The 21,624-nt window shown below is 46.6% G+C and overlaps 1 protein-coding gene across 1 annotated transcript; it reads left to right on the top strand.

The window, feature by feature from the left end:
• Nucleotides 1-12,260: 12,260 nt before the first annotated feature.
• On the top strand, nt 12,261-13,786 carry LOC123088418 (septin and tuftelin-interacting protein 1 homolog 1). The gene has a single exon (XM_044510632.1). It carries the CDS (start codon nt 12,346-12,348, stop codon nt 13,438-13,440), a length of 1,095 nt encoding a protein of 364 aa, XP_044366567.1. The 5' UTR covers nt 12,261-12,345; the 3' UTR covers nt 13,441-13,786.
• The last annotated feature ends 7,838 nt before the right edge of the window (nt 13,787-21,624 follow it).

Raw genomic sequence — 21,624 nt, forward strand, 5'->3', positions numbered from 1 at the left:
CCTACTATACGTCTGCGCCTGTGTCTCCGTTGTGCCGTATCCTGGACGGGTGTGCACGTTGTTCATCTGTAAAAAGAGAGGAACTTAGTTTGAAAAGAAATCGTGCGAAAAGTGCATAAAAAATTAAAATATAAATTAATAAAGTTGAGCCTATGCTAGCTCATTATAGCTTATATGCACAACCCCTTGTGAAGGGGTGTGCGGCTAGGTAGCCCCTAGCTTATTTATTCCGGACTCGTACAGCCGTGTCCGGGGTCTTAGACGACCTTTTAATGAAATGATGCCACGTGGACCGGGCATTTTAAGTGTAAGAGACGCGTAGTCTGGTATTGCGTTAAAGCGGACGAAAGCTTCACGTCCCAATAGTGCTTGATAGCTACTTTTAAATGGGGCGACATGAAAGGTTAGCTTTTCGCGTCGGAAGTTGTCAGGTGACCCGAACACAATTTCTAGTAATAAGGAACCTGTGCACCTGGCGTAAGGGCCTGGCGCCACTCCTTTGAAGGAAGTGCGGCTATGTCGAATTGTAGTAAGGTTTATCCCCAACTTGCGAATTGTGTCCGGATATAGCAGGTTTAAGTCACTGCCGCCGTCCATCAGGACTTGTGTAAATTGCAGTTCGTCTATTATAGGATCCAATATCAGAGCAGTCCATCCTGCGTTCCGGATACTTCTGGAATAATCCAGGTGGTCAAAAGTGATTGGTTTTGACATCCAATCTCGATGTTCCGCTGGGGTGGACCGTGCGACACCTATCTTAGCGGGTGCCGCATTGTGTTTCCGTAATATCACATGAAGTGAGTTTACTGTTTTGACTTCTTGTGGGAAAGTCTTTTGTCTTCCGGTGCTCTGCTGGTGGGGTTCGTCATCGTCCTCGCTTGGCGCATCGAGCCCCTTGTGTTCGGCATTGAGTCTGCCGGACTATTTAAAAACCCAACAATCTCGGTTGGTATGGTTTGCAGGCCTTCCGGAGGTACTGTGGATTTGACATATCCGATCCAAAATTTTGTTTAGGTTGGATAGCTCATCACTGTTGTCCTTAAGAGACAGTGTTTTATTGTTTGGCCGCGAGCTTTTGAATCCGGCGTTGACCGCCGTGCTCTTTGGGCTTTTTTCTTTATTCCGGCGCTGATCTTTTCTGCGCCGTGATTTTCCGTTTCCATCTCTGATCTCGGATGTACTCAGGTCGCTGGTGCTGCATCTTGCTAGCCAGCTGTCTTCCCCTGCGCAAAAGCGGGTCATGAGGCTTGTTAGCGCGGCCATTGTTCTTGGCTTCTCTTGGCCGAGGTGTCTGGCGAGCCATTCGTCTCGGACGTTGTGTTTAAAAGCTGCTAAGGCTTCCGCGTCCGGACAGTCGACTATTTGGTTCTTTTTGGTAAGGAACCTGTTCCAGAATTTGCGTGCTGACTCTCCGGGCTGTTGAGTTATATGACTTAGATCGTCTGCATCCGGAGGGCGGACATAAGTCCCTTGAAAATTTGCTCTAAACGCGTCCTCAAGCTCTTCCCAACTTCCAACAGTGTTTTCTGGGAGGCTTTTGAGCCAATGCCGAGCTGGCCCTTTGAGCTTGAGGGGTAGGTATTTTATGGCGTGGAGATCATCTCCTCTAGCCATGTGTATGTGTAGTATGTAATCTTCTATCCAGACTCCGGGGTCTGTTGTTCCGTCGTATGCCTCTATGTTTATGGGTTTGAACCCTCTGGAAATTCATAATCCAGCACCTCATCAGTGAAACATAGTGGGTGTGCGGCGCCCCTGTATTTGGGTGTGCCGCTGTCTTCGAACACTTGCCGTGTTGTGTTGCTTCCTGGGGCCCTCTTTTTTGGCCCATAAATGGACCTGGCTGGGCCGTCTGTTTTCCCAGGATCGTAAATCGGATTATGTGCGGCGCCGCTTGTCCTTTTTGGCCTGTCATCTGGCCGTCTACCCGGCCAGGCGGCCTCTTTGTTTTTTGACTGTGAGGGCTCTATGGCTTCCTCGTCAAATTCTGGCAGCAGCTTGCGCTTCGGATAGCTCTTTGTTTGGTGCCCATTGCCATATTTTTCTGCGGTCTTGAGTACTTTGCTCCACCTCTTTCTGAGTATGTCTTCCGCTGTTTTGAGCTTCCGCTTTTCCTTCTTCAGACTTCTTGCAGTGGCGACGAGTTTTTTGTGGAGGTTCTTATGCTCCGATGGTGTGTCTGGCGTGAGGTTGTCCGGACTGTTGGTTTCGCTGGGCATGTCTTGATTATCCGATTCGTCCTGTTCGGACGGTTGCTTGGTTGCATGATTGTCGTCCACTGGTTTTCCCTGCTCTATTGCTGGGTCATTAGGAATGTTGTTTTTGTCGAGGCGAGACTTAGGGCGGCGTCTGCGTCGCCGTTTTGGTTGTTTATCGGCGGGATTATCCTTTGCCGCACCCCATTGTTCCTCGTTATTGCTTCCTTTTGGGGTGCCCACCATATATATGTCATGTGACAGGGTGGCCTTCCAGTGCTCAGTGAACGCTGCTTCTTGATCGTCTCCGGCATCGTCGTCCATACCGTCGATGTCTTCGGAGTCGTAGTTTAGCGTGTCGGTTAGATCGTCGACAGTTGCTATAAAGTGGGTGGTGGGTGGGCTTTGAATTTCTTCGTTGTCCGCCTCCCAACCGTCCTGGCCGTAGTCCGGCCAGGGCTCTCCGGATAGCGAGAGATGCTTTAGCGATTTTAAGATGTCGCCAAAGGGTAAATGTTGAAAGATGTCCACAGCGGTGAACTCAATGATCGGCGCCCAATCAGATTCGATTGGCAGGGGCGCAGGAGGTTCGGAGTCCGGCAGGGAGTCCGGCACCTCGGAGTCACGAGATTTATAAGGGACGAGGTCAGTGTTCGGCTCCATCGCCGTGGAAGTTGCAGCTCCCGAGGCGGTGTCCAGCCACCCGTCCTCGGTCTGCGTGATCGGCTCCGGACTATAGGTCGAAGCGGATTCGTGTGCGGCCTCCAAGGTACTGTCCGGCGGCAGAGTTAGGTCGTGCCCATCGTGACAGTGCGGCACGCTCGGCTGCGGCTCGGATCCATCGAAGATCAGGTCTCCGCGGATATCGGACGTGAAGTTTAGGCTTCCAAATCTGACCTGACGGCCAGGGGCGTAGCTTTCGATCTGCTCCAGATGGCCAAGAGAATTGGCCCGCAGTGCGAAGCCGCCGAATATGAAAATCTGTCCGGGGGGAAAAGTCTCACCCAGGACTGCGTCGTTGTTGATTGAAGAGGCCATCGAGCCTATCGGTGACGACACAGAGGAACTCTCAATGAAAGCACCAATGTCGGTGTCAAAACCGGCGGATCTCGGGTAGGGGGTCCCGAACTGTGCGTCTAGGCGGATGGTAACAGGAGACAAGGGACACGATGTTTTACCCAGGTTCGGGCCCTCTTGATGGAGGTAAAACCCTATGTCCTGCTTGATTGATATTGATAATGTGGGTATTACAAGAGTAGATCTACCACGAGATCAAGGAGGCTAAACCCTAGAAGCTAGCCTATGGTATGATTGTTGTAATGGTTGTTGTTGTGTCCTACGGACTAAAGCCATCCAGTTTATATAGACACCGGAGAGGGCTAGGGTTACCTAGAGTTGGTTACAATGGTAGGAGATCTACATATCCGTATCGCCAAGCTTGCCTTCCACGCCAAGGAAAGTCCCATCCGGACACGGGACGAAGTCTTCAATCTTGTATCTTCATAGTCTTGGAGTCCGGCTGACAATGATAGTCCGGCAGATGATGATAGTCCGGCCGATGATGATAGTCCGGCTATCCGGACACGCCCTAGTCCTGGACTCCCTCAAGTACCTGGTGCTTCAATGTCATCGATGATTCTCTCAATTTGCACTTCATTTGCAACGCGAGGATGAGCGGGTTGTCGTCGAGGAATTTGATCCGCATTTTCTTCAGGACCATTTTCCTCAGCACCATTTTCTTCAGGTGCCGCAGCTCGACGTTCTTCACATTCTGGAATGAATTCTTCAGCAGATTCTTCGGTAGGAATGACATCCTCAGTAGCCTTGAACTTGATAGATTCCTCAGGTGCTGGTTCATCTATCACAGAATGTAGGTGCTCTCTTTGCCAGCCATTAGTTTCATCGAACCGCACATCTACAGTTTCAACAACTTTGTGAAGAATGTTGTTGAAGACTCTGTAGGTGTGCGAGTCATTTACGTAACCAAGCATAAAACCCTAATGTGCTTTCGGTGTGAATTTAGAATTGTGATGGGGATCTCTAATCCAACATTTAGCACCAAAGACTTTGAAATAACTCACATTGGGCTTTTTGTCTGTGAGGAGTTCATAAGCAGTCTTCTTGAAGAATTTTTGAAGATATACTCTGTTGATGATGTGACATGCAGTATCAATTGCCTCAATCCAGAAACGACGAGGCGTCTTGTATTCATCAAGCATAGTGCGGGCCATCTCAACAAGAGTTCTGTTCTTGCGCTCCATGATGCCATTCTGCTGAGGAGTATAAGGAGCAGATAACTCATGAGTAATACCAAGTTCATCAAGATAGTCATCAAGACCGGAATTCTTGAACTCGGTCCCATTGTCACTTCTGATGTGCTTGATCTTCACACCAAAGTTGGTTGAAGCCCTCGAGGAAAATCGTTTGAAGACTTCCTGCACCTCATGTTTGTAAGTGACAATGTGCACCCATGTGTAACGAGAATAATCATCAACAATAACAAAGCCATATAGAGATGCATCATTTGTAACTGCGGAATAATGATTAGGACCAAAGAGATCCATGTGAAGCAATTCAAATGGATGAGTGGTAGTCATGATAGTCTTTGCTGGATGCTTGGCCTTTGTCATCTTTCCAGCTTCACAGGCTCCGCATAAGTGATCCTTGAGGAATTTGACATTCTCAATTCCAATGACATGCTTCTTCTTTGCGAGCATGTACAAATTCCTCATGCCAGCATGACCAAGTCGTCGATGCCATAGCCAGCCTTCTGAAGCTTTTGCAAGTAGGCATACGGCCGGGTGTGGTCCTGTAGAGAAATCAACAATGTACAAGTCTCCTCTCCTAAAGCCTTCGAAGACTTTGGAATTGTCAGCTTCCATGATCATAACACAATGATATTTGCCAAAGACAACAACCATATCGAGATCACAAAGCATTGAGACAAACATGAGGTTGTATCCTAAGGACTCGACAAGCATGACTTTGTCCATGTGTCGATCCTTTGAGATCGCAACCTTACCTAGACCCAATACCTGACTTTTGCCTTTGTCAGCAAAGATGATATGCTTCAGATGTGACGGTGATAATGGAGCATCCATCAATAGATTCTTGTCACCAGTCATGTGATTTGTACATCCACTATCGAGGACCCACTCATTGGCTTTGGGTTGATCATCCTACAGATGAATTAGTGCAGCTTACAAACTCATATACTTCATCAATGAAGAATATGACATCAATATCATCAGATCAATTTCGTCAAGCAATAGAACAGATAAACAGTAGGAGGACGTGAGAAATGAAGATTCATTTCTTCATGATTAGCCTGCGTCCTTTCAGGAAATTTCAGGTCTCCAGCAAATTCTTCAGACGTTTCAAGCACGTCTGGAGACCTGACCCTGCATAAGAGATTAGTTCTTTTTCTTCACCACCCAAATCTGAAGCGGTGGCAAAGAATTCATCACTCTGCGAGCACCATATGAGAAAGGTGGCATAGAAGCCAGTCCACTTTGTTTCACATAAGAGGGGCTAGGATAAGCATATGAATAAGCAGAGAAATTCTTCAAGGACTTATGAACATAATGGTTAGAAGAATAATGCTCATATTCATAGACCTTAGCTCTTCCCTGCGAAACAGAGGGATTAGCACAATGATTATCATATGAGGACTTCGATCCTTTTGAGGAATTTGATCCATGTGAAGAATTTGGTCCGTATGAGGACTTGGATCCATATGAAGAATTTGGTCCGTATGAAGAATTTGATCTGGAGTTCCTATTCTTCACAGGTGGTGTCATGAGGACATTCACCTGAAGACTTTCAAGGAAACTTTTGGAAACCCAGATTTTCTTCATAGGGGAACCGTTCCTGCAGTTAGTGCCAACATATCTAGCAAATACTTCACCATTCTATTTTTTGAACAGTTTATAGTTGGAGTCAAATGACTCATCAAAAGAATGAGGAGATTCACATGTAAAGCCAGATAAATTGGATGGATCAACTGGAGTTCCCTTTGCAGCAACCCATGAGGTTTTGGGGTACTGCTTAGGTTACCAATATGTTCCATCAGCATTGAGTTTCCTCTCAAAGGCAATACCCTCTTTCCTAGGGTTCCTGTTGAGGATCTGCTTTTTAAGCACATCACAAAGAGTCTGATGCCCTTTGAGGCTTTTGTACATGCCTATCATGTACAATTCCTTCAGCCCTGCATCATCAGTGATACTAGCAATGTCCTCAGATGAGGAATTAGTGATAGCAGAGATAGAAGAAAAAAATTGTAGCATTAGAAGCATTTGAACATTCAGGTGAAGAATTAGCAGATTCACGTTCAATGCACTTCAAGCATGGAGGAACAAATTCTTCCTGAGTAGCGCTGATTTGTTGAGCAAGTAATGAATCGCGCTCCTTCTGAAGATCTTCATAACTCATTCTTAGCTTCTCAGGATCTTGCTTTCTTTGAAGAAATTCATAAAAAAAGCTTCTCATGATCAGATAAGAGAGTGTTATGATGACCTTGAAGGTTGTCAAACTTGGACTAAAGTCTCTGAAGATTTTCAGTCAAGGTTTTAGTGCGATCCATTTTTTCCCCCAACATATCATCACTTTTATCTAGCATGTTTTGAACCTTTTCAAAAGCCTTTTATTGTTTCACAGCAATCTTAGCAAGTTTAGAGTAGCTGGGCTTGAGGTTTTCATCAGATTCATCCTCACTAGATTCAGAGGAGGCGTATTTAGTTACCTTGGCACCCTTTGCCATGAAGCAATAGGTGGGAGCGTAGTCATCATTGCCATCATCAGCCTTGTTGGTGATGCCATTTTCTTCAGAGTTGAAGATAGACTTGCTGACGAACGCAGTAGCGAGAGCTAGGCTCGCCACATCAGACTTGGACTCCTCAGATGCCTCCTCGTCCTCATGTTCCTTAGGTTCAGCCTTAGAGTCTATTTCCTTGCCAATGAATGCCCGAGCCTTCTTGGAGCTGCTCTTCTTGTGAGATGAAGATTTTGAGGATTTTGATGATGAAGACTTTGAGGATTTGTTCTTCTCCTTTGCATCATCAGAACTGTAATCCTTGTACTTCTTCTTCTTTGATTCCTTATCCCACTGAGGACAATCTTGGATGTAGTGACCAGGTTTCTTGCATTTGTGGCATAGCCTCTTCTTGTAGTCACTGGATGCGAAATCATTACTCCTTGAGGATTTTCCAAAGCGACCACGTCTTGAGAACTTCTGAAATTTCTTCACGAGCAGTGCTAGTTCCTGGCTCAGTTCTTCAGGATCACCAAGGCTGCTAGCAGAGTCTTCATCTTCAGACTCAGAGACTGCCTTGGCCTTCAGAGCACGTGATCTGCCATAGCTCGAACCATAGAGATCTCTCTTCTCAGCAAGCTGGAACTCATGAGTGTTTAGCCTCTCGAGGATATCAGCGGGATCAAGTGACTTGTAATATGCACGTTCTTGAATCATCAGTGCCAGAGTATCAAATGAAGAATCAAGCGATCTCAGCAATTTCTTTACCACCTCATGGTCAGTGATGTCTGTGGCACCAAGTGCTTGAAGCTCATTTGAGATGTCAGTGAGGCGATTGAATGTTTGTTGAACATTTTCATTGTCGAGTCTTTTGAAGCGGTTGAAGAGATTGCGAAGAACATCAACACGAGAGTCACGTTGAGTTGAGACTCCTTCATTCACTTTTGACAGCCTATCCAAGATAAGCTTAGCAGTTTCCAAAGCACTCACTCTTCCATACTTCCCTTTGCTCAGATGCCACATATGATGTTCTTCGCTTGAGAATCGAGCTGCTTGAATCTCTTCACATCAGTAGCGTTCAGAGATGGTGTGACTGAGGGAACACCATTTTCCACAACATACTAGAGATCGTTGTCAATTGCCTCAAGATGCATTTGCATCTTGTTCTTCCAGTAGGGGTAGCCCGTCCCATCAAAGGTAGGACACCCAGCAGAGACCTTGATCATACCTGCGGTTGACATAACTAAAACTCCAGGTGGTTAAACCAAAATAACACAGAGCAAGGGAGTACCTTGCTCTGATACCAATTGAAAGTGCGTTATATCGACTAGAGGGGGGTGAGTAGGCGATTTTTATGAATTCTTCACTGAGGAATTTGCTGGTGATGAAATTCCTTAGTGAAGAACTACGTGCAGCGGAATAAGTACTCAAAAGTAAACATAGCAGAACACAAGCATAGACATCATGATGAAATGAAGACAAGCACAGAGTACAGAAAACGTAAACACATGATAGCACAGGATGAAGACGGATAGACTGAAGAAATTAAACTGAGGAAATTGAGAAAGTCTTCAGTCAAAGTCTTCAAGCAGATATGAACAAGCACACAACAACAGAAATGAGGAAATGAAAGAGTTCAGGAAATAGAACCATTAAGCTTGTTGAAGACAATGATTTGGTATACCAGTTCCAACTGCTGTCTCAGTTGCACATCTGGTTGGAGCGGCTAGGTATTTAAACCTGAGGACACACAGTCCCGGACACACAGTCCTCACCGTATTCTCCTTGAGCTAAGGTCACACAGACCTCGCCCAATCACTCGTGGTAAGTCTTCAGGTGACTTCCAAACCTTCACAGACTAGGCCACTCGGCGATCCACAATTCCTCTTGGATGCTCTAGACCATGACACCTAACCGTCTGGAAAAAGCACGGTCTTCATATGTAACAAGCGTCGGATCCACGCAGGATCAATCTCTTCAGTGATGCTCAATCACTTTGGGTTTGAAGGTGTTTGGGTTTGGGTTTTCCTCACTTGATGATTTCGTTCAAAGTCCTCGGAGGATGGGATGTTCTCAAATGACAAATGTCAGTTTCTCTCGGAGTAGCCTAGGGAGCAGCCCAACATGATAAGACATAAATGCCCTTCAATGATATGACTGTTAGGTGGGTAGATATTTTGAACAGTTGGCGCATAGCACAGCAACGGTCGGAAATTAGACTCTCAAATTCCTCCGGGCTAATAGGAAATCCGCACTGGCGAATTCCTAACTCCTCAGTTAGAAAAAATTCCTCAGCGACCAGGAGAACTTCGTCTCTGTCACTGAAGAAATTGACTGAACTGTATGAGATCTCCAATGGCTTCACTCGAAGGGATTGGCAGGTGTAGGATTTTGAGTTCAGCATCACATGGAAATTTTTCCTTAGTATTTCCTTGACCCCCTTTAACAGTACGGTGTTTTCTATGACTCAAGAAAGAGAAAATGAAACTATGAAAACAAAGGTCTTCACGCTTCATGTTCCTCGAATGAATTCCAAGTCTTCAAGGTCACACCAATTTCTTCACTTTCAAAGTCTGCAGAAAGTTTTCAGAAATCCAAAGTCTTCAGTTGAAGAACTTCATTTTTAGGGGTCGACTTTCTCTGCAAATATCAAACTCCTCATAAACTTATAGACCTATGTACACTCACAAACGCATCAGTCCCTTAACCTATAAGTCTTCAATACACCAAAATCACTAAGGGGCACTAGATGCACTTACATCAAGCAGAGCGCTCCCCAAAAACCTTATCACATTTCCCCCGTACGGGACTCAAAAAGGTGCGGTTTTGGAGGCCTACTGTCCCGACTCGCAGTGCATGCCGTAAGCCGGGATGAGGAAGACAGTAGCAGCTCAGAGATTGGAACCGGTGGCGAGAGGAAGAAGAAGTTCTGGTGCGCCTCTCTGAGAGGAGTGGCCTCCCTTTTATAGGCTCAAGAGAAGGAGGCGAGAGGCCAGCGAAGGGAGGTGAAGCAAAAGAGGGAGATGAAACGAACAGACTTCAGCCGAAGAGGCGCGCCGTTCGGATTCAGTGTCCACTACAGAAAACGTTTCAGCTCCCGCGTGACCTTTCGTATACCCATCATGCGTGGCAAAAATTTAGACGTCAGCTCATTCCCGCAACTCGCGACGCGATGCGTCGTAGCGAGGCGTGGCAAGGCGGGCGGCGAAGGAGGAGTGCGCGTGGATGGCCCTCTTGTTCTCATGCTCATAAATGTGGGGAAAGAACCTCCCTTATAAAGAGGTCCAACTCCCTCTAAACTAGCAATGTGGGGCTAAGCTGTAGTAGTGCCCCTTGCCTTGCACGAATGGGCTAAATGGGCCTCTAGGATTTATTGGGAATTTCTGAAATTGTTATTCGGCTGGCCCATAAATAGATAAAATTCCAGCATATACAACGCATCATGAGCATACATCCAGTCGCTGCATGATTAAGAAACATACAAGCAACACCAATAATGCACATGAGAAAGAATAAGAAAAACACCGGCCACAACAAAGCCATTGTAAAACGAAACTACGTACACTATGCCATCACCCATAAGGGGTAAAAACATCCCTGGCCATCCGCTCCAAACCCATACGCACGAGTGAAAACAAAATGCTTGTTGTTTTAGTTGTTGTTAAGAAGATCACGAATGGAGACGGTGCATAGACTGGTTGGTAACATGCATAAGTGATGAAGTTTTGGAGTTAAAAAAACATGTCATTTCTATGTAGCCACATCAATCAAATCAAGGCAGCTCTCACCCTTATAAACGCACTAAAAACTACGAGCACAAATTTTGTAAATGCACATTCCCCTAATGCAAATAGGAAGATTAAAGGGTGGAGTTGACCTCCTAGGGGCTTTGTTAAATTGAATGTGGATGTTGCCTTCAATCATGATCTACTAAAGGGCACAACGGGGGCTGTCCTCAGGGATGACAAAGGAAACTTCATTGTAGGTGGAAATTGGAAGATTGATTGTTGCGTTGATGTCCTGACAGCGGAAGCATTAGCACTTAGGTTTGGCTTATTGCTAGCACAGAAGGCGGGTTGCAATCGTCTTGTTATCAACTCTGACAATATGGAAGTCATTGACACAATGAAGAATGGAGGACACTCTGCAGGAGCGGCATCGGCAATTTTTTATGACTGTTTTTTTATAGCTTGTGATTTTCCTCTTACTAGTTTTGAACATTGTAATAGGGAAGCGAACAAGGTAGCGCATGAGTTGGCTCGACAGGAAAATATTCCGTGACAAGGGATTGAATTGAGGAGCCTATAGAAAATATTGTATCTCTACTTATAGACGATGTAACCATTATTTCTAATTAATAAAACTACGAGGACGAATGTTTCTCTATAAAAGAATTTGTTTTGGCAAGAAATAGAAGATCTCCAGAATATTTCACTCTCCTTGTAGCTCTGTGATCCATGTTGGTGGCCGGGTTGGCTGCCCATTTTATGAGGGCTGGGTTGTCTTGGTTTTAGCCCCTTTTTTTAATTAACCTAGTAACTCTCACTCTATTTTTAATCAATGAAATGGCAAGTCTTTTGACTCATTTCAAAAAGAAAAAAATATTGAACACTATGGTGTAAATTTTGTCTAATGGTATCAAGGTCGTGTTGGAACCGGATAGTCCGAAGGTGATGACATTAGTTGTTCTAGATGGTTAAACTTCGCCAATCAAAACCCAGCAAATTAATTGCTATGTGTTGTTCCATTGGGATCCATAACTGATGTATTCGACGTATTTTTTTTGTTTATCGTTGGTATGTAGTAGTACAAGTATGGATAATGTTGGCTAAGTGACCTGTTCCCAAACCAAAATTCCCCCCTCGCGTGCAAAAAAACGAAAAAGAAAACTCCCTAAATCTAAATCGCACACGCATGAGATCTATTTGAAGAGTCCGAAATTTGGTTGTGTAAAATAAGGATAGCTTTCAAGCTAAACGGTTGTGCAAAGTTGAGTTCTTTTAGATGTGGAACTAGTTTCTTGTTCGGACTCCACCATATTTCTTGAATGCCAAGGTTAGAAAGATCAAAAGTTAGTTGTGAGCCCCTGTTCCACCGTCTATGAAAAGTGCTCTTCGCGTATGTACCGAAATGTTGGAGTATTAATTATGCAAAAAGTAGTTATCTCAGTAAATAAGATGCTTTGTCGGAATCGGAAACGCGTTCAAGGGCTCGTCTCCAAAACGGAGTCGATTGATTAGCTTCTACTCCTAGTAACAGCCTGCCTAGTAGTTATATAATGACTCTCATAGCATACGCATCGATCAGCACAAGGAACAGCACGCCGGCCGGTTCCAACTTCCAAGCAGCAGCGACGTTCCCTGTTTGGTCCTCGATCGCCTGCCAACGTCGATCGGCGGCATGGCGCTACTGAAGCGCAGCTTCACCGCGGCGCTGCTCGACGAGGACGACGAGCCGTCGTACCCGTTGAAGATGCCGGGCAGCCTCGCGCGCACCACCGCGCCGGTGGCCAAGATGATGCGGCTGTGGAACTACAAGCAAGGCTCGGGCCTCGGCGCGCGCGGCCAGGGCATCATCGCCCCTATAAAGCCCATCCGGCATTGCTCAACCGCCGGCATCGGCCACTCCGAGACGACGTACAAGAACTGCCTGCATGGCGCGCCGGCGCCGTCGCCGCCGCCCCAAGACGAGTGGCACGAGTCGGCGGCCGTCTCACGGGCCCTGGGCCTCGAACGGGAGTGCTACGAGAAGACCCTCGCGCTGCTGCGCGACGTGAAGCTTCAAGGCGACGACAGCGTGGAGACGGCGGAGGCGCTGGCGGCGATCGTCGAGTCCGAGGAGGTGCTGCTCCGGGGGAAGAAGCGCGCGCCAGGGGCGTGGAGGGCCGCACTGCCTACTCCGGCCGTGCAGCACATCGTCGAGCGGGTCCTCACGCCGAGGATCGCCGTGAAAGCGCGAGAGTGGGAGCCGTTGTGGAGCCCGGGCTGCGACCATTGGCTACTCCCGTGGATCCCCTTGATCGGACACTTGCCGGAGAGCCTCTACGGCACCGTGGAGAGCAAGATCAGCGGCGGCTGCTACGACGTCATCTCCCCATGGAAAGACTACTTCGGCCCGACGCATTGGGAGATCTTCTCCCGGCGTCACATCTTGCCTAAGCTCACACGATGGCTGCAACAGCTGAAGATCACACCACCAAAGCAGCGCGACACTAAGTTCTGCGAGGTGATGTCGTGGACGCCTCTCGTGCGCACCGAGGACGTGGTGTCGATCCTAGAACAAGAGTTTTTCGGCAAATGGGAGGGCGCGCTGCGCCACTGGCTGCAGTCCGCGAGGCCGTCGTCGGGGGAGGCCACGGCGTGGTGCGCCGGCTGGAAGAACCTCTTCACCCCGGAGCTGCTTGACGACGAACGCGTGCTGGCATGGCTGGAGTCTGGCGTTGCCATGGTGGATCGAGAAACGGAAGACCTCAACCGCCTTGTTTGTCATAGTTGATAGTACTAGTCTGCTACAAGCCTACAACAGCTTGTCAGGTTGTAGTCACTTATGATCAGCAATGTAATGGTTGTAGTCAGTTATGATCAGCAATGTAATGGTTGTAGTCAGTTATGATCAGCAATATAATGGTTGCAGTCACTTATGATTACCAATGTAATGGTTGCAGTCACTTATGCCATATATGACACTCAAAAGCAATACACTATTGCAGCACAGATGCTTGAATGAAAATTACAAAATAATAAAGGAGTCCAAATCCAGATTTGCAAGTTTTCGTGAATTTTTGCGGTTCTACGTGTAGATTTTGTGACAGTGTAAAACCAGGCACAACAGATCTTCAGCTTTCGACAAGCAGTTTGTCAATTGATTAAACCAAGCATTTTGCATAACAGTACATCCTTTTCCTGAGATATCCAAAGATTCGAGGCCTTCAGGGCGCCAAAGGCAGCTTAAGCTTAATATCATGGCGATTAAAGAAACATGTTTATTTATTATTTGTCTATATACTACCCTTATATTGATCTAAATATGGACCGTCCCACCAGAAAAATTCCAATGTTTAGTGAGACTTGGGTTCATCATATTCATAAGTGCATTTTTGTGATAAATAGCAACAAGATTTGTACTACTCACTACTTTCTGTGTGTGCTAAAGTGAGAATACTTCCTTTTTGTTTGGATTATGGAGCTAGTGGCCACATTTACGGCATCTCCAACGGCAACCCGTAAAAATCCTCCCGCATCCGTCCGCAGACAGGGGGACTACTATGCGGACACGGATGCGGGAGGCAGCCATCCAACGTAGTCGCATACATTTTCACAACAACTCGAACCAACAGAACGAAATTCATTCAAACAAGTCCGAAATTCATATAAACACGGCCGGATTACATATAAACATACCGTATTTCATATAAACATGACGGGTTTCATTACAAATACATCAAAGCGGTCCTAAGCGGGCTCGGCGTCCGGTCCTCGTCTCCGATCATCAGCCCCGAGAACTGAAACTTCACCGTCTTCGATCATCAGCTCAGCACATCAAGCTTGGCGTCGAAGGGAGGGGAGGAGCGGTGGCCTTCCTCGGACACGAGCGGCGGCGACCGTCGGCAGCACTCGCGGACGTGTCTGCTCGTTGGTGGTCGTGGCGCCGGGGCGCGGCCTCGGCGGTGTCCTCCTCGTTGGTGTCACTGAACAACACCTCGACTGCGTCGTCGTCACACTCCTTGCCGACGACCGCCACCTCCACCACCCGCTGTCGGTACCGCCAGCGGGCAAGGCGGATCTCACGGGCAGAGCGGTAGGACTCAAGCATCGCCTCTTGCCCAGCCAGGTCCGCGTACGGTGCGACCGACCTGCTCCTCCACCTGCAGATGCTCCTGGAGGAGGTTGTGGTTGTAGTTGGTGCCGGCCTGTGCCTTCCGGAACTGCTCCTCCCGCACCATGTTCATATAATGGGCACGGGCATTGCTGATGGTCATGCTGCAATGCACCGGCAAGGATGGAGCGGAGGAGGAGGGTGGCGCCAGCTTGTCGGAGGAGGCGTCCTCCATTTGCATGTCCTCCGGCTGCTTGCCGGCCTGCCAGTCGGCAACAATGGCAGCCATGGACTTCTTCTGCTCCGACGTCAGTACGTCTCAGAGAGTTCTGGTGGTGGAGGGATCCAAAACTTAAGATCTCGGGGTAGATCAACTATGTACTTCGATACCTTCATAATATAAACAAGAGTAGGATGTATGGTTTTACCTTCATAGAGAGGGCACGAACATGGGTAAATCTCCTCTTTGTTCTTCTCTGTTACCCATTGATCCGATCTGACAGCTCAGGCCCCTCTACCCGAGACCTGCCGGTTTTGACACCGATAGGGAGTATGTATGGGAGGGCATGATCTGTTGATGAAAAACTTGTTGGACATTCGGTTAATCTAGTCAGATTTGAGGCATTATTGTACTAGACTTATTTTGCATGCTATATATGGATTATTTGTGCTATTTTCTGTCTGAACTTTGATGAATATCAGACGGCTTGCATGAATTTTGTCCGATTAGTTCAAATGTGGGTAGAAATGTATGCTGGCAGCATTGGATGGCGGTCTCCCGCATCCGTGTCTGCGGACTGGACCCTCCTGTCCGCGGACGGATGCGGGAGAAAATTTGCGGGTCGCCGTTGGAGATGTGGTATCCATTGCAAAGGTCACTCCCACATCGCCTGATGATGACAAGTGACGCATAGCATGTGCGACACTTGTTGCAATTAGAGAGTTTTGATGGATTTCTTCCCACATGCAGAGAGAGTTGGGTGGGTTTATTCATCCTATTTTCATAGTTTTGATTTTTTTTAACGATTTATTTCTCGAACCATGTATCCAAATCATAAAACCATTTTCACCATTCCGTTTCTTGCGATGAGATTTCAAAATTAGATAACATGTTCATAGATTTCTATAAACTTTTTTCACGTGAAATCTATGCTCGAAAAATATACTAACATGTGCTTCAAAAGAATGTACTGATTGTGCTTTACTTGTTGGGGGATCATAGTTGTGCTTCAGGCGAAAACGTAGTTGTACTTCACGCGAACAACTGTACTTCACGTAGAAGCACACATGTATTTCACTTTTGGGAAGAAAAATTGTGCTTTCACATGGAAGCACAATTGTGCTTCACTTTTTTGGAAGCATAGTTGTGCTTTAGCACGAGAAGCACAACTATGCTCTCACATGAAAGCACAACCGTGCTCCGTAGTTCTGACAGGCAAAAAAAATTAGAACAACCAAAAAACAAACAATTGTTTTGGTGGGGAAGAGTCTGGCGCGTGACACGTGGCGTTGTTGAGGTGCTCCCGCGCACGCTACGAAAAGAGCCCCCCCCCCCCTCCTCCTCGGGGGGAGGGCACCCTCAAACTAGCTGCTCCTTTGTTATTTGTTGTTTGAGACGGCTTACCACGCTCGGTGAATTGACAATAAGTCTAGCAGGATAATACGAAAAAGTAACAATACTGGGTTTAGTAATTGGAGAAAAACACCCTTCAAGGTAAAATGAGGTTTCTCTAAAGAAAAAGGTTAAAATGAGGTAGTTGATGCTTTCTTGTAGAAAATAAAAAGAAAAACAACATTGCCATTGTTTTTATTATTCATTTTTGGTCCATCTAGAACTCGTCTAGATGAGAACTAACTATTGCAAATCTAAAACTAACATCAATTTTTCTATTCCCCGTCTCCCTAGCATTTTCCTATGTTCTTGCGTTTTTTTGCGTCTGAGCTATATCTCACTTATCACTTCGCTCGCTTGAAGAAACTCTTCTACGCTTCGTTTTCGGGCTGGCCGTCTAGAAGTTTGCTCGTTTCTTCTCCTCACTTGCTCAAGAAGATCATTGTACTAGTTTTTAGTCCGGTTTGCTGTGCTATTCTTTTCTTTTGGTTTCCTTGTTTCTTCATGGTTTAATTCTTCATTATTTCCCTTTTTCATTACTATTTTCACCGATTTTCTTAGTTTCCTTTCTCAGTTTTTACTGTTTTGTTTATGTCGTTTTTCTACAATTTATTTCAGTATTCTTTGTTCACGGTTTTCACTAGCGATTTCCCTCTTTTTTGCATTAGTTTTTATTTATTTTTCAGTTTTCTTCAATTCCTTGTTTGTTTCTTTCTCAGTTTTCATTGTTTTCATTCATTTTCATTGATTTCCTTCAGTTTTATTTTTTTTGTTTTCTTTAGTTTCCTTTCTTCCTTTGTCGGTTTTTCGTCGGTTATTTTTTTGTTCAATGCATGCCTACTTTTTTTATACACAATATACTTTTTAGTGTACACGCGGAACATTTTGTTGATACACATTGGAATTTAAAAAAATAAATGATGTGTATTTTTTCTTAAATACAAGTTTCGAATACATGGTCGACATTTTTTAAATACACATGAACATCTTTTATGGCAATAAAGATTTTTTACACATAATCTACATTTTTTTATACATCATGATCATTTTTAAATACATGTTTAAATTTTTTCTAAGACAAAATAAATATTTCTATATATATTATCTCATTTTGTATGCACGTTCAACATTTTGTATGTCCATCATTTTGTATGCACGTTCAACATTTTGTTAATACATGAACAACATTTTGTATGCACGTTCAACATTTTCTAAATACATTAACAACATTTTGTATGCACGTTCAACATTTTGTTAATACATGAACATTTTGTATGCACGTTCAACATTTTGTTAATACATGAACAACATTTCTCATACAAAATTGTATTTTTTTTACACATTTTCGCATACAGGATAAACATTTTTTTTCTATTCATGTCCATCATTTTTCAAAAGGCTTGATTAAAAATTTCAAATACTTGATTGAGATTTTTCAAATGTATCATTAACATTTTTTAAATATATGATCAAGAAAATCATACAAATTGTATATTTTTTAATACATTTTTGTACACATTAAAAGATTTTTTAATGCTTTATTAACAATTTTTCATATGTTTTTTTGTAATTGACTTGTTTACAATATTTAAAGTATAAACAGAAGTTAAAAAAAACAAAAAACGAAAATAAAAAAGGTAAGAAAATAAAAGGAAAAAAAGGAGGTTGTGGCATGTGGCCTCACGCGCACCAGTGAGGAAGGTTGCATGTGAAGAATGAATATGTAACTGGGTGGGACGAGTGGAAGTCGATGGTGGATTTGCTACATGAGGGGCAGGTTAGCATGTGAAGAATGAATATGCAACTAGGTGGTGCGAGTGGAAGTCAAGGATGGATTTGCTAGATGAGAATTAGCAAATTCGAAAAATGAAAACACCCCCCTTCCCTGATAAAGTTGTGCGTGTATTTCCTGTACAGTTGTATGATAGGTGGAACACGTACAGTTTGCATGCGGATTGTGACACGTGCAGTTGTGTATCACATCTACACAGGTAACTGGTTGTAAAAAAATGCAAAAAATTCTACAAAAAATGAATCACTTGTGGTGGAGAACTTTGATGTGACACCGCTAATTTTCAACTAGACGTGAATTAGCAAATCTGTTCTTTTATTTTCTTTTAAATTTCCATAAGTAATTTGGTATATAAGTTAATTCAAAAATAGGGGGTTCGAGGCTAAGGCTAAATTTGCATTCTGAATCATCTTTACCTGATAACAGTAGCGATGTTTGTTCTGTTTTCTAACAAATGGATTTTATTTTTGGCGAAAACTAACAAATAGATACCCAACTGAAAATGAAGGAACAATTTGTAAAATCTGCAACAACTTAAAGCTTCAAAACATTTTCGAAAATCCACATTTAGAATGTTGCCAAGCAGTAGTGAACTTTTGCTCCCGTGACATGGTGAGTTCCACGGCGACGCTGTCTGGACCATCATTTGTGCGCATCCAAATCATTCCAGGTGGCGACGGCGACACTGCCTTTGCAACTTGCAGCGACAAGAGAACAAGGTGCTCCCTGGTCCACCAGAGAACAAGATGCTTGGCTAATCAATGGAAATAATATCCGCATTGATCCACAGATATATCGGGTGCTTGTGCTTCTTCTTTTCCACAGGCAGCTACACTACCCGAAAGGAATTTTTTTTGCGAAAAAAATTTCAATCTATTCATCTTCAATCATGACAGTACAACGAATACCAGAAATAGAAATTACATCCAGATTCGTAGACCACCTAGCGACGACTACAAGCACCGAAGCGAGCTGAAGGCGCGCCGCCGTCATCGCCCCTCCATCGCCGGAGTCGGGAAGTCATCGTGCTAAGGCCCCGTAGGACCAGCACCCCAGAACAGCAACTGCCGCCGATGAAAAATAACGTAGATCGGAAGGATCCAAACCGAAGACACACGAACGTAGACGAACAACGACGAGATTCGAGCAAATCCACCAAAGATAGATCTGTCGGAGACACACCTCCACACGGCCACCAACGATGCTAGACGCACCGCCGGAACGGGGGCTAGGCGGGGAGACCTTTATTCCATCTTCAGGGAGCCGCCGCCGTCTCGCCTTCTTGAGTAGGACACAAACCCTTACAAGATTGAAAAAAACGACTAAAAACGGAGCCCTCCCGTCGGTCCTTGCCAGGATCCTCCATGGCCCTAGGGCCACCGGAGACGAGGCGGACCTGCGCCGGCGCCGGCGAGAGGCACGAACTCTAACTTTCTTTCTTGGAGGAGGAGGAGGAGGAGGAGGAGGAGGAGGAGGAGGAGGAGCCCCGTTTTATATATAAAGCAAAGAACCATCACAACCCAAGTACAAACGAACCCACCGTAACACACGCACACACCCAAGATGGGATACATAGGCGCTGAGCGCAACAACACCACCCCAAACACTACAAGAGCAATCGGGGACCTTCACCGTGAACACGCCACCGCGAACAAATGAAGTCGCATATGACGAACCATGAGCTCCAAGGCGACGCCTCCAAGAAGGTTACGACGCCAACGCGCCGCCACCGCCCGACCCGGGGGTCAGAGTTTCCCCTGGAGCAACACGAAGATCGGTGAGAGCCGCGACGACGCCTTCAGGAAGGTAGCGCGCAACGCCGTCGCCAGTCCTTCCGAAGAGAGAACATGTCTTCACCCCAGCAAACACTCACCGCCACCGAACGCCACACCCCTGCCACCATGCCGCCAACACGGCCATGGTCACCGGGCAGCACCAAGCCACGGGCTCAGCCCATGAGCACTGCGCTACCACCACCACGGCCGCCGCCCCAGCATCCAAGACCTTGACACCACCACACCCATGACCCGTCGCTACCCCAACCAAAGAGACGAGTGGAAAGGCCGCTCCTTTTCACACCCCTGGGCGGCCCCCCGCGCTGAGACCCAAAGGGCCGGCCAAAATTGGCCTCCATCACCCGTCCTGCCGCACCGAGTGCAAGACAAGCTCGGTCCTGCTGCCGGGCGCGAGACGAGCTCGGTCGTGTTGCCGGGCGCGAGACGAGCTCGGTCTCGCAGCCACGGGCGCGAGACGAGCAATGGACCGCAACAGGGAGCAGTCCAGCCCTATGACGAGGGTAGAGTCCGGACAACGAGGGGAGGAATCGAAGGTCGAAACAAGCCGCTTGCCGACGGCCGACGCCGGAGGAGACCAGCCGCCGCCGTGAAACGATCCAGACCACCACCATGAGCTACCACCACGCCGTGGCAGCCCACAACTACGTCGAGACCCTGAGGAGCAGCCCCGAGCCACATTGCAGCAGCTGAGATACGCTGCCGAAGACGCAGCCCGCCCCCGGCCAAGAACGCCCGGTGCCCTGCCACCCCGAAAGGAGCAGCCAAACCGCCGGCCGCCCCGCCACCACCTTAGCCAGGTCGCCGCCGCCACCACCCGGATCTGCGCAGGAGCACCCAAATCCGCCGCCAGCAAGGCCCCTGGCCCCGAAGCTCCAAGAGCCGCCGCAAGAAGGGGGAGGGGGGCAGGACCACCGGGGGGAGGGAGCAGAGCCCGTGGACGACCGGCCAACAATCGCCGCCACCGACGAGAGAGGCGGCGCCCCCCAACGCACGCCTCCAGCGCGCGGGAAGAAGACGCCCCGCCGCCGCCTACGCCGCGCGGCCTTTGGCCGGCGACGCCACCGGCGGCGGCGGGGGGAGGGAGGCCGGGGAGGGGGCGGGGGGCGGCGGCGCTAGGGTTGGCTCCCAGAGTCGTCCGCGGGAGCGAGTCGGGAGCGGGGAGATTTTTTTTCTCTCTCTCGGGTCCAAAGGAATTGATTATACGTACATGATGTCTTAATTTCGCACAAATAAGGATTTTATATGATTGCGCGTAAATATGATGTTATCTTATTCGTGTGTATTGCCATAGCTTTTTTATGAAAGGGTGACGCTCTGGCACATTTTTGTGGAGACTTCAAATTTCAAGTTTTATGAAAGTGCCTCTACGCAATTTTAATTTTTTTTTAAACAAGGCCTCTTCGCAATTTATATATACAAGTTTTTCGACACGTGTAATGGAAATATCAAAAGGCGGAGGCTGACATGTACTTGGAAGTTCGAAGTTGGAACACATATTGTTTAGAACTATTATGTATTGTGCGATAGCGAAATGAGATGAGAAAGGAAGAGCATGCATGTCTGTGACTTGTGCACAGTGTACACATGATACCACCGACTTTTACAAAAAGTAATCCTATGAGTGCGTTGTAGGTTTCATTGTACGTACCCGCCAGACCTACTCA

The sequence above is a fragment of the Triticum aestivum genome, chromosome 1B (assembly GCF_018294505.1).
Source record: "Triticum aestivum cultivar Chinese Spring chromosome 1B, IWGSC CS RefSeq v2.1, whole genome shotgun sequence".
In the NCBI taxonomy this organism is placed as follows: Eukaryota; Viridiplantae; Streptophyta; class Magnoliopsida; order Poales; family Poaceae; genus Triticum; species Triticum aestivum.

Excerpts from the sequence above, each read along its gene's own strand:
- LOC123088418 (XM_044510632.1), top strand. The coding sequence starts at position 12,346 with ATGGCGCTACTGAAGCGCAGCTTCACCGCGGCGCTGCTCGACGAGGAC.